General features: G+C 35.3%; 1 protein-coding gene across 2 annotated transcripts in view; it reads left to right on the forward strand.

Annotated features, from left to right (window-relative positions):
• Window positions 1-3,597, forward strand: part of LOC126235666 (ATP-binding cassette subfamily C member 4-like) — a 297,379-nt gene extending 293,782 nt beyond the window's left edge. Inside the window, exons 25-26 of one of the 2 annotated variants that reach the window (XR_007544798.1) lie at window positions 2,569-2,681; window positions 2,775-3,597. Coding sequence is in view for 1 of the 2 variants with exons in the window: in XM_049944389.1 (XP_049800346.1) it covers window positions 2,569-2,592 (24 nt within the window). In the remaining variant the exon portion in view is untranslated. Of the gene's footprint in view, window positions 1-2,568 lie in introns of both variants that reach the window. The other variant, XM_049944389.1, reaches the window with a different exon arrangement.
• The last annotated feature ends 8,080 nt before the right edge of the window (window positions 3,598-11,677 follow it).

Genomic DNA, 11,677 nt, shown 5'->3' on the forward strand with positions numbered 1-11,677 from the left:
AAAGGGTGGGGGCGGGAGGGGTGCGACACTGCCACCAATATTTTTGATCTTCTACCCAATGATATAAATCATCTGACAGAGAGCAGAGTTAAATTTTAAAACATGCTGAAAAAGTTCCTCTTTGCGCTCTCCTGATATTTCATAGAACGTTTTTGTAATTTAGGAAGTGCTTCTACATTAATGATAAGAGCAAAAAGTGACTATGAATCCAGCAAAAAGATAGAATTTTCACTTTGGCTTTTTCATCTGTAAAGAAAGCAAAGATACATGGAATGATGATTCTCAAATTGCTGGTTAACGCTATCAGTCTGGACTGGCTGGAAGTGAAAACAGTAGACAAAATATTAAAAAAGTTCTAAATCTAGTAGTCTGATGAATTCCTTGTGAACATGATTAAAGCTCATGATAGAACAGAAATAAACTGACAGAGTAATTAGTAACATTTATCTAGATACTCAAATATTGACCCATAGGTCAGCCTCATGCCCCATTTTGCCACAAGGAAGCCGTTAGGCCATTTTTCCCCTGTACTTCCCAGTCTGTCATACTCTTAGGTACAGAGGAGGCTTAGTACTACATACTGCACAAGAACTTACGGGGATATTCGAGACTGTGTTTATCAGGTGATACAGTGATATCCTAAATAAAAACCACAAATGTCATGGGACTCAAAAATAGTATGCAGACCCATGAAGATAAAAATAATTAAAATTTAAGTGATGCCTAAAAAGACAGTTGTTCATTGTCAATTATCTTCAGAGTTAGAAGTTTTAACATATACTTTCACTGTTGTGATACTGATGTCACCTTCCAGTCATCATCTTCAGACAAATTTAATGATATCGTAATAAAATGTTGTATGATGACATCATATGGAAATGAGACTGGTTGATAAGAGAGATCCGAAAGAATAAAGTGTAATTGTCATAAGTCTTCAAATAAAATGACAGTATTTTTAAGAAACTGTACACCAGCAAGCCATATGCAGTTGCGTATTCTTTGCCTGCTAAAGAATAGAATGCGCACCTATGCACAGGCACATACAAGCCCTTATTCAGAGTAGGTATGACTTATACAGTATAACTTAAAAGTACATTAAATTAGATAAAGTACAATGTGGTAAAATGTTAAAGCATGATAATTTTCTTACGAAAAAACCGAATTCAGACTCTTGTTCAAATAATAGTACCTGCTCCGTCTTTTCCTGCATCACTCCACATAACTGTCTTGGCAGTTACTTTCAGAGCTACCACTGCCTACATCTTAATTTCTCTTCCACTTCTTGGTTAAGTTTGAAAGTGGACCATGGGTATTTTCCTTGACAATATATTTTATCTCGTGCTGATTTTGTTAGAAATTAGTGTAAAGTAACAATATATTAGTTCATTTCAGGCAGATCTTGTGTTTAATCATGTTGTGTGCACTGTCTGTAACAGACTGATCTTGAGAACTCAGGTTTTCTATGCACTCTCTGTAGATGCCACCTGCTGTCATATATTTTAACTACTTCACCTATTTAGGTGTTTATACCAGCAGTCAGTGTAGCAAATTTGATTGGCTTCATGCACTTTTGCTTATTTAGCATTTTGATTGTAATTGATATTTCAAATAGTTACTATTTTCATCTTGAAGTTCCTCCTGCTTTTAGAGATGACTCTGCTGAGAAAACAGGAGACAATGAGGAATCTGAAGTACTTTGAGGTTTTTGATGTTGTTGATTTGGGTGTTCGTAGTAAGAATAGAGAGCTGGATGTCTGTGTGAATCAAAGTTTTCATGTTCTGAGGATGATTCCTGTGATTTCATTGGACCTGTAAAGAAGTGTAAGGTGGTAGTGTGTTCAAGTAATTCTGACAATTGTGAGGAAGGTGATTGTGTTCTTGTGAACGGTTTGTGTTGTTATAATCTTAATCCTCTCAAGATGGTGCCAATGTCTCTCGGGCATTAGCTATGCAGGTGAACGACAGATTCAGGCACTGTCTTGAATTTATCTGCTGTAATGAATACAAAATGTTATTCATACACTCTTCTGCAAATTGACCACATGTGCTCCCAATATAATTTACTTAATATTAAAGATCAGTATTATGAAAAGGAAAGTTGCTACTCACCATGTAGTGGAAATGCTGAATCACAGATAGACACAAAATGCCTGATACTGCAGTCGTGTGTGTGAGTTGTGTTTGCTTGAGGAGAAAGGTGTGTGTCCAATGTTCAATATTAAAGATCCTTTCAACAGACTCATTGCTTATCTTTAAACTAAGTTAAATGTTCCACAGTTCATTTTTTAACAAACTAAATTCTGACAAGAAAGACTATTTTCCCTTGTCTCATTTCCAAACTTTTTCCAGTGTTGGGGATTTGTGAGACTTGAAGTTAAACTCATTCCCAGCTGTTGTATTTTATTACCGACATCCTAAGTTCCTTAAGTTGTATTTGTTATATTGGTAAATGGTTCATGTCTATTTAAACTTGGAAGTTTGCCTTTTGGATTTATTTTCTCTTGCTGTCATCATAGCATCTTTTTATTTATTTTTAGTTAATTAACATATGCCTTCACTTTGTTACAGTCATACAGGAAGACACAATCTTAAAACTACATCTGCTGATGATATAAGTGAATCACCAGACTAAATTTATGAGCAATTAACTGTTGTCAATGACAGAAAAGAAATGACATCAGGTAATGTTTCATATTAAAAAATACTCAGGTTTGAAGATCTTTACTTGTGTTTCATAAACTGTGGATTATAAACTTGTTGTGTTATGTCAACAGTTGTTGTGTTCATTAGTGGCATATCAGTGTACCATTTGGGCTTCAGGAGAAATAACTTCTATTTCTGAATTGTATTCAGAAGTTCTATAATCAACACTAAGAAAAGTTTTTGCCATCCAGTGCTCGTTTCCATAATGTGTACATTGCAGTTCATTCACAAAAACAAAAATTTTAAAAACTAATGAACCAGTTACCAAGAAGTAAAGTATATGAAGTGTTTATCAGTTTTCAGTAATTTTACACACGTGTGAAGTATTAGGAACCATGAGATTGTGCAAAACTGCTTCTTTGAGCTAGTATGTGGTGGTACAACACATAGATCATATCAAATGGCTATTTTAAGACTGTGAAGTTTTCTGTATAGTTTTATAAAAAGCTATTTATGGAAGAATTTTTAATATTCAAAGTGGTTTGATTATGTATGTGGATTGTGTTTCATACAAAGATATAAATTTTGCTACTAAGATATAAAATGTGTAATATCTAGCTTTGTAGATAGTTTATTGTTGCACATGCTGTTTTGTGATACATTATTTATGTGCTTTATACTCTTATTGATTCATTGGAAATTTGTTCCTGTTAAAATTATACTGTTCTGTTTCATTAGCTTTATGATTTATGTGATAAATCTACGCAGTTCCTAATACAGAACAGATATTTTCAGCGTCTTGTTAAAGAACAATAATTCCAAACCATAATATAATAAAGATTTTTTGTAGCTGGGACTGATAGCCTCCAAATGCGAGGACAGTGTCTAAAGAGGAATACTTTGTATGGATGCAGAGAGTGAAACTAAATTTGCAAATAAATTTTTTCATATTAATCATCATTTCTTCTTTGTCTTGATCCCTGACACACACACACACACACACACACACACACACACACACACACACACGTTGAGAAATGAGATTAAAAGTTCAGTTTTTAATTGAAGGTACAACTGTATACAGAAAGAAAAGTACATTTGTAACAAACATAAAAGTTGGAAAACTAGAAATGATACAAATAAAGACACAGACAAATACAAATAAAAATTACCTCTTATTAATTTTTGTATCGGTTGAAAGGAAAAGATATAAACAAACTTTAGGAAAAGACTTGGTGCTCCAAACCCTTCGTTGAGAGAAAGCAAGATCCAGGTCACTTTTGAAGGAACAAGAGACTAGCAGCTGAGATCCAGATTCTAAGGTACTCTTAACAATGAATTTGAAACTTCTGGCTGAATGTAAATAATTTAGGAGTAAAAGGAACAACTCGCCAAACAGTAAAGCTGTTGAGTTGTCAACAGGCATACAAATGGGTCTGAAAACTTCGTGTGCCCATGCAGGCAAGCTCACACTTCTACAGTGGAATAAGCTATATGTAGTAAGTGTACTCAAACTCAAAAAGGAACTCATACCAAAAGGTAGCAATATATGAGTTATGTTTTTGTGCTTTTTGACAATTCAGTGCCCCAGCTGTTTGACAGATCGTAACCTTGACCCCTAAATTATTTACTAATAACATAAGACAATGGTTGTATGTTGAAACTAAGATGGGGACTGTAATTGACAACAAAGCTGGAAGTATCATACGTACCAGGGTACAAGACAACCCTCCTTTAGGAGGCTCCTTCAGACAAATTTATTTTTTGATATATTCTGTCTAATCAAACTTAAAAACTTTTACTGACTTAGGATCTGCCTAAAACATTACCATAACACAGATTCTACACTTGGGCCATGTTTTGATGATAAAAGGTGAAATAAAATAAACAAAAAGGAATTGTTTACGTTAACTTTTATCATTGCCTCCTTTGTTCAGCCTGTCATCTGTGGTACCACATTTCTTAATCATTGTCATCGTCATTATCACAGTCATCAGCAGCCTAACAGAGGAGCTGTGAAACTTGTATCTTCATTGTCACAAATATTTGCTGTTTCTTCAGAGTATGTTGCAATTTTTTTGATTCATTTATTTTTGGGAGGGGACATAGCAGCAAATAGTGACCATATTGATTGTTTATGTGTTATGGAACATTGGTGCAGAGACAGTGAACTAAACAGCATAAACTTAAGCCAATATAAACTTGCCAGTCAGTACTGTAGGCAAAATGCCAAAGGTGGTGGTGTATGCATTTATCTAAATCCCAAGCTTAAATTTAAGTTAAGATACGAGGCTAAACCACTAGTCATAGAAAAGGATTTTGAAGCAGTAGTCATTCAGTTATATAGTTTAAAGAAGAAAATAAATGTTGCAGCAATTTACAGATCACCATCTGGAGATACTGAAGGATTTCTTAAGAATTTGGAAGAAATGCTCAACATTTTCTCAAATGATAACTCTACATAATTCTTTGTGGTGACTTTAATATTAATCTATTGGTCCAGAGTTCAGTAAAAAACAAGTTCTTAGACATACTATAAAGCTTCAACATGTTCCCCCACATATCAGCTCCCACTAGAACAACAGATTCCAGTGAAAGCCTAATAGATAACATCATCTCAAATGTGGTCACACATGAAGTTGCAGTTACAAATGTTAATTTAGGATTATCAGATCATAATGCACTAACCTTTAATCTCACTGCGACTCCCAAGGAGGAGGAAAATAAAAAGGAGTACAAACGATTTTTCTCTACTGAAAATTGTAATCAGTTCAAAAATAATTTAAAAAATGCAGTTTGGTCAGACATCTTGGGACAAACACACACAAATAATGCTTACGATATATTTCCTTCCACTTTTATGACATACTTCGAAATGTGTTTCCCAAAAAAGCTTTTGAGTTATAGATCATCTGGATCCAAAGGGACCTGGATTACACCTGGAATTAAAAAGTAAAGTGAAACCATGAAATTACTAAGCTTAAAGCTAAAAACATGTCAGGATCAGCAGTTTGTTGAGTATGTGAGGACATACAAAAAGACTTACCGCAAAGTAATAGCAAAAGCAAAATTATTAAGTAATGATAGATTAATAAGGTAGGCTAGTAACAAGTCCAGAATGATGTGGAAAATGGTAAAAAAAGAAACTGGGGGTCAAACTAAAGAACAGGAAATCAGTCTTAAAATAATGAAAATATCCCCATAGAAAAAGATGTCATGGCAAACTATGTAAACAATTTTTTTGTAAATATTCCCCTTACTTAAAGTAGTAAATTTAAGCAACAACCAACAGTGACAACTCCAGTGGTAAATACCAGCATGATGGCAATCCCAACAGATGAACATGAAGTTCTAAAAGTCATTAAATGCTTGAAATCCAAAATGTCCTCTGGGTTGGATGATGTACCTGTATCAGTAATTAAGAAAATTGCTCCATGTGTTGTCAAACCTATAGTGCACATAGCAAACTTGTCCCTTAGTGAAGGAATATTTCCGGATAAACTTAAAATCTCTAAAGTGATACCTCTATACAAAAATGGTGACTGACATAAAATCCGAAAATTACCGACCTATATCTCTCCTCCCAGCCTCCTCCAAAATACTTGAGGAATTAATGAAAATCATGGTTACAAAAATCTAGAAAAACATAAACTAATAAATAAGTCAACATGGTTTTCGAGCAGGGCACAGTACAGAAACAGCCATATTGGACTACACAACAGAAATAAAAAGAAATTTGGAGTCAAATAAACAGGTTGTTGGAATTAATCTAGATTTATCCAAAGCCTTCGATACTGTGAACCATGTAATATTACTAGGGAAACTTGAAGCAATAGGCATCAGGGGTACTGTTAAAAAATGGTTTGAATCTTATCTGCAAAACAGGTCAAAAGTTGTTGAGCTGAGGTCATCCAACAATCTGAACCAAAACAAATTGAAATAGGTGTTCCACAGGGCAGCATTTCTAATTTATATCAATGATATACAGGCTTCAGACAGCTCAGCCAAAATTCTACTATTTGCAGATGACAAGAGTATCATAATTAGTGATATAAAAGAATCATTGTGTAGTACAGCAGAGATATGCTCTCATACATACAGTCATGGTTTTATTCAAATAAGCTGACATTAAATACAAAGAAAACAGACTTTATACAGTATGGAAACAAGTGTCAAGTGGAAAATATGTGCCTTATGCTGGATAGCAAACAAATAGAAAAAGTGTACACCACAAAGTTTCTGGGAATGTGAATTGACCAAGATTTAAACTGGAATGAACACAGTGTATATCTTACTCAGAAACTTAGCTCAGCATGTTTTGCCTTAAGAATAATATCCGAGGTATGTAGCAAAGAATGTATTAGAGTGGTGTATTTCCGTTATTTCCAATCAGTTGCAAGCTATGGCATAAGTTTTTGGGGAAAAACCAGGTCAAGACTAAATGACATTTTTATTATGCAAAAAAGAGCTATTCGTATCATGACACACAGCCCACCACAAACTCACTGTAGACCCTTATTCAGACAACTAAAGATACTGACAATACCATCGATATATATTTTTAAATGCCTGGAAATGATCAGTAAAAATAACTGCGATCTCCAAACCAATTCAAGCTACCATGATCACAATACAAGGCATTGTAAAGACTTCCACATTCCCTATGTAGCAGAAACTAGAAGTCAGAAACACGTTAGCCACTTAGGAATAAAGCTTTTAAATGCACTTCCATCTCAAATTAAAGAATTGAAAGGCAAAAATTATTTCAAGTGTGAAGTAAAAAAATACTTGATGGAAAAATGCTACTACAGTGTAAATGAATACCTGTCTCAGACTGTGGATTGAAACCTGCACTTATTTTTTAAAAATTCAAACTAATTTAATTATGTTTTCAACTTTGTAATTATGGTACTTATGAAAAATCTGTTAAATATCTGTAATACGTTTTGTGTATAAGGTGTAGTTCATGATCTATAATTGTTTATCACCACCACGTACTTCTCTTTTTGTGTAATAAGTTCTTGTACACTACTTAAGTACTATGTGTGTGTAATTCGTTTGCTGTTTGTCCAGTTATTGTGTGTGTGTGTATTGTTATGTGTTACATGTAATCAAATGACAAATCCTATATCACATGTGTGATCTATTGGATGCTAAATAAATAAATCTTAATTTCAGAGGCTGAGGTGGGTAGAATTTTAGTTTTAGCAAATTGCGTAGGTAATGCATCTTCCACATATAGGCTTGCTTTCTCTAAGGACATTTGGATCCTATTTTCTCCACATTTACAAAATGATTATTAAAAGTATTTTCAACTTCTGCTGCTTTGTTAATTAACTTTTACTTGGTCTGATTGTATTACTGTCTCCCTGTGCTCTTGGTTGCCCTATTCACCTTTCAACAATATTCAAAATTGTTTAAATTTTCTTAGCAGAGGTGCTGATCTCAGATATAACATACATACATCTGGACTTTTTAATCACTTTCGTGAATAAAGTACAGTAGTTTTTATAATATTTGACTGTTTGTGGGGTCATTTCTTATTCTTGCTACTGCATTAATTTGCATTTTCCACGTATAAAATATTTCTGTCCCTTTAGTAAGCCATGGCTTTTTAACTTGGTTTCCCTAACTATGTTTCACTGTTTCTTAGAGAGACTATTTTCAAATAAACTTACCAACAATTCTTGAAATAAGTTACATTTTAAATTAGCTGTGCCATTCTAACAACCAGTCAACTTTAGTGGAGCTGTTTGGACCTCCCCACTGTATGGACAGAAAAAAAAATGGGCATGGTTATGTTTACTGTGATATCACTGGCTGGTTCTGATAAAACAGGTCTGCAAAAAATTGTCAGTTGCATGAGATATTTTTACTGAATTATATGTTTTAGACTGTGTGGATTTCAGAACTGATGTCCATTTTTTTCTATCACATAAGTTTTTTTTGAAAATTCAAACACAAAAAAAATGTAAAAGCTCTCATTTATTCAAAATCATCAAACATAATATTTCTTTTGCAACCCATGAAACATTATTTTGACACATATTGTAACAATATTAAACTTATTCATGTTTTCTATGAAACCTTTTCTTCTTTTCCTTGATACTTCGCCGAGTCCTTTTCCGATTTCCATCTTTAGTTTCCCACTTAAGCATCCAACAGTACTCAGCAAGCATAGTGACATCCCATCTTCCTTGGTAACATCTCTCGATATCTCGGACATCCTGGTGAAACCGCTCCCTCTGTTCTTCACTGTAAGCTCTCAGGTTTGCAGAACCCATTGAACAATGGTTTTGTAGCCAGTATCCTTAGTATTTTCCAAAAACTTTCGCACTACATCCTTGAACAATACCCAAGCTTCTTTTCCCTTCTCATTCATACTTTCCACAAAGAGGGTGTCAGTTAAAACTCCCTCTTTCAACTTTGCTTCTGACAGCTTTGTGAGTTTTGTACATAGATATTTAAAACAGTCCCCATCCTTTTGCAGCAATTTTACAAATTGTTTCATCAACCCCAATTTGATACGGAGAGGGGGCAACAAAACCATTTCTGGTGGTACCAAAGTAGTATTGATAACATTTTTCTCTCCAGGTTTTACAGTTTCCCAGGGTGGCCAATCACTTTTAGTCCAGTGCTGTTCTCTGGCTCTACTATCCCACAAGCATAAGAAGCATGGGTATTTAGTATAGCCTGCCTGCTGACCCAAAAGCATTGTGAGTATTTTGAAGTCCCCACAAACCATCCATTGATGATCCTGATATTTGATTTTTGCCAGGATAATGGCCAAATCGTTATAGTTTTTGTCCATATGCACAGAATGTCCCGTCAGAAGTGACGCAAATTTATTTCCATTTGTAATACTACTACTATTAAGACTAGTTTTGGATGAATCAATGGGGTCGGGAGTTCTTTGGGGGAAGGAGACCAGACACTGAGGTCATCGGCTTAGGGAAGGATGGGGAGGGAAGTAGGCCATGCCCTATCAAAGGAACCATCCCAGCATTTGCCTGGAACGATTTAGGGAAATCACGGAAAACCTAAATCAGGATGGCCGCATGCGGGATTGAACCGTCGTCCTCCCAAATTGGAGTCCAGTGTGCTAACCACTGCGCCACCTCGCTCGGTGATGAATCAGTGCCATTCAGGTAAGTCATACTGCAATCAGAGCAATGCAAGAGTCCTTCCACATCATTACAAACAAACTAAATGGCCTTCTTTTGAGAAAAACTTGGTACATTCTTTTTCTCTGTGTCTGTTCCATGAAAATGAGGTGCCAGATGATAAAAGGTTTTTAATTTTTAATCTGGAACCTAACAGTTCGGCTGCATCTTTTGAAAGCCGTAAATCTCTTACTATATCATTGAGCTCACTTTAAGAAAATAGTTGATGCCTTTCATCTTCATCTTAAGAAAAATCTGAGCTTGATTCATCCTGAGGAGGTAATGTAATTTCGTCTTCCAACTCATTCGGGGTATTCATTCAAACTGGAAGGTGGCTGTGGGATAGGTATTTCAGAGCTATGGGGCACTGGATGTGTAGCTCAGTCAAGGTTAGGATAACTTGTGCTGCTTTTGTTTTTTGAATTGAATCCCTTTATGTCAACTGAACAGAAGTTGCAATCAGTGGTATGGTTTTCCTGCTCACACCATATCATAGGAATTCCAAATCAAAATGCATTTTTCTTACCCTTAAACCAATAACGAAGATATTCTTCTCACCTTATGCGGGGCCCATTGTTTATATTGATCACCAAGTTTTAATTTAAAGTAAGCAAAATAAACTTTCCTCACAAAGTCAGTTATGTTTGTCTGTTGACTTTTAATAGTGTATTCACCACAGATATAACAAAAACTGTTTGGATAAATAACAGAACCTCTTGTAGCCATGACTAGACAGAAACAATAGCACTGTTCACATGAATAGCAATATGTCTACTAAGAGTTTCTCTTCATTTCATGCAAGATACAAATCGTCATTTTACTTGTCGCAACATGATAAAACTGAACAATAACATTGTTTGCATTTGCTTCTGGCACCCAGGAATTCACATTAAAACCTGCAAGTGGTAACAAAGAATAGTTAATGTTGTAAATTTTTAAATTTATTTTATCAATTATACTTGACAATTATTATTAATTTTTAAAAAAATCAGATAGGTTTATTACTAATGAACAAGAATCCTGCAATATACATAAAAACCTATGTGATACAATTTTTTGAATATTTTTCGTTTTTGGGAGTTCAAAATCTATAAGAAAATGTTTAAAAATCCTATGCAGTTTTTTAGTCGCAGACCTGTGTAATGGCCATGGGAGGCCAAGTGTAATTATACTGTGGTTATCCAGTTAGTCCATCAGAATACAGCCAGCTATGCACAGCATGTGCCATCCACTTTGTATGTATCTAGCTCACTAATTAAAATTGGCAGCCACAGAAGTGAATGAAAACTTGATAGAGGGAAACATTCCACGTGGGAAAAATATACCTGAAAAGAAAGATGATGTAACTTACCAAACGAAAGCGATGGTATGTTGATAGACACAAAAACAAAATTCAAGCTTTCGCAACCTAAGGTTGCTTCATCAGGAAAGAGGGAAGGAGAGGGAAAGACGAAAGGATGTGGGTTTTAAAAATGGCTCTGAGCACTATGGGACTTAACATGTATGGTCATCAGTCCCCTAGAACTTAGAACTACTTAAACCTAACTAACCTAAGGACAGCACACAACACCCAGCATCACGAGGTAGAGAAAATCCCTGACCCCGCGAGGAATCGAACCCGGGAACCCGGGAACCCGGGTGTGGCAAGCGAGAACGCTACCGCACGAACACGAGATGCGGGCAATGTGGGTTTTAAGGAAGAGGGTAAGGAGTCATTCCAATCCCGGGAGCGGAAAGACTTACCTTAGGGGAAGAAAAGGACAAGTATACACTCGCACTCACACACACATCCATCCGCACATATACAGACACAAGCAGACATATGTGAAGGCAAAGAGTTTGGGCAGAGATGTCAGTCGAGGTGGAAGTAC

This window comes from Schistocerca nitens, chromosome 2 (genome assembly GCF_023898315.1).
Source record: "Schistocerca nitens isolate TAMUIC-IGC-003100 chromosome 2, iqSchNite1.1, whole genome shotgun sequence".
NCBI lineage: Eukaryota > Metazoa > Arthropoda > Insecta > Orthoptera > Acrididae > Schistocerca > Schistocerca nitens.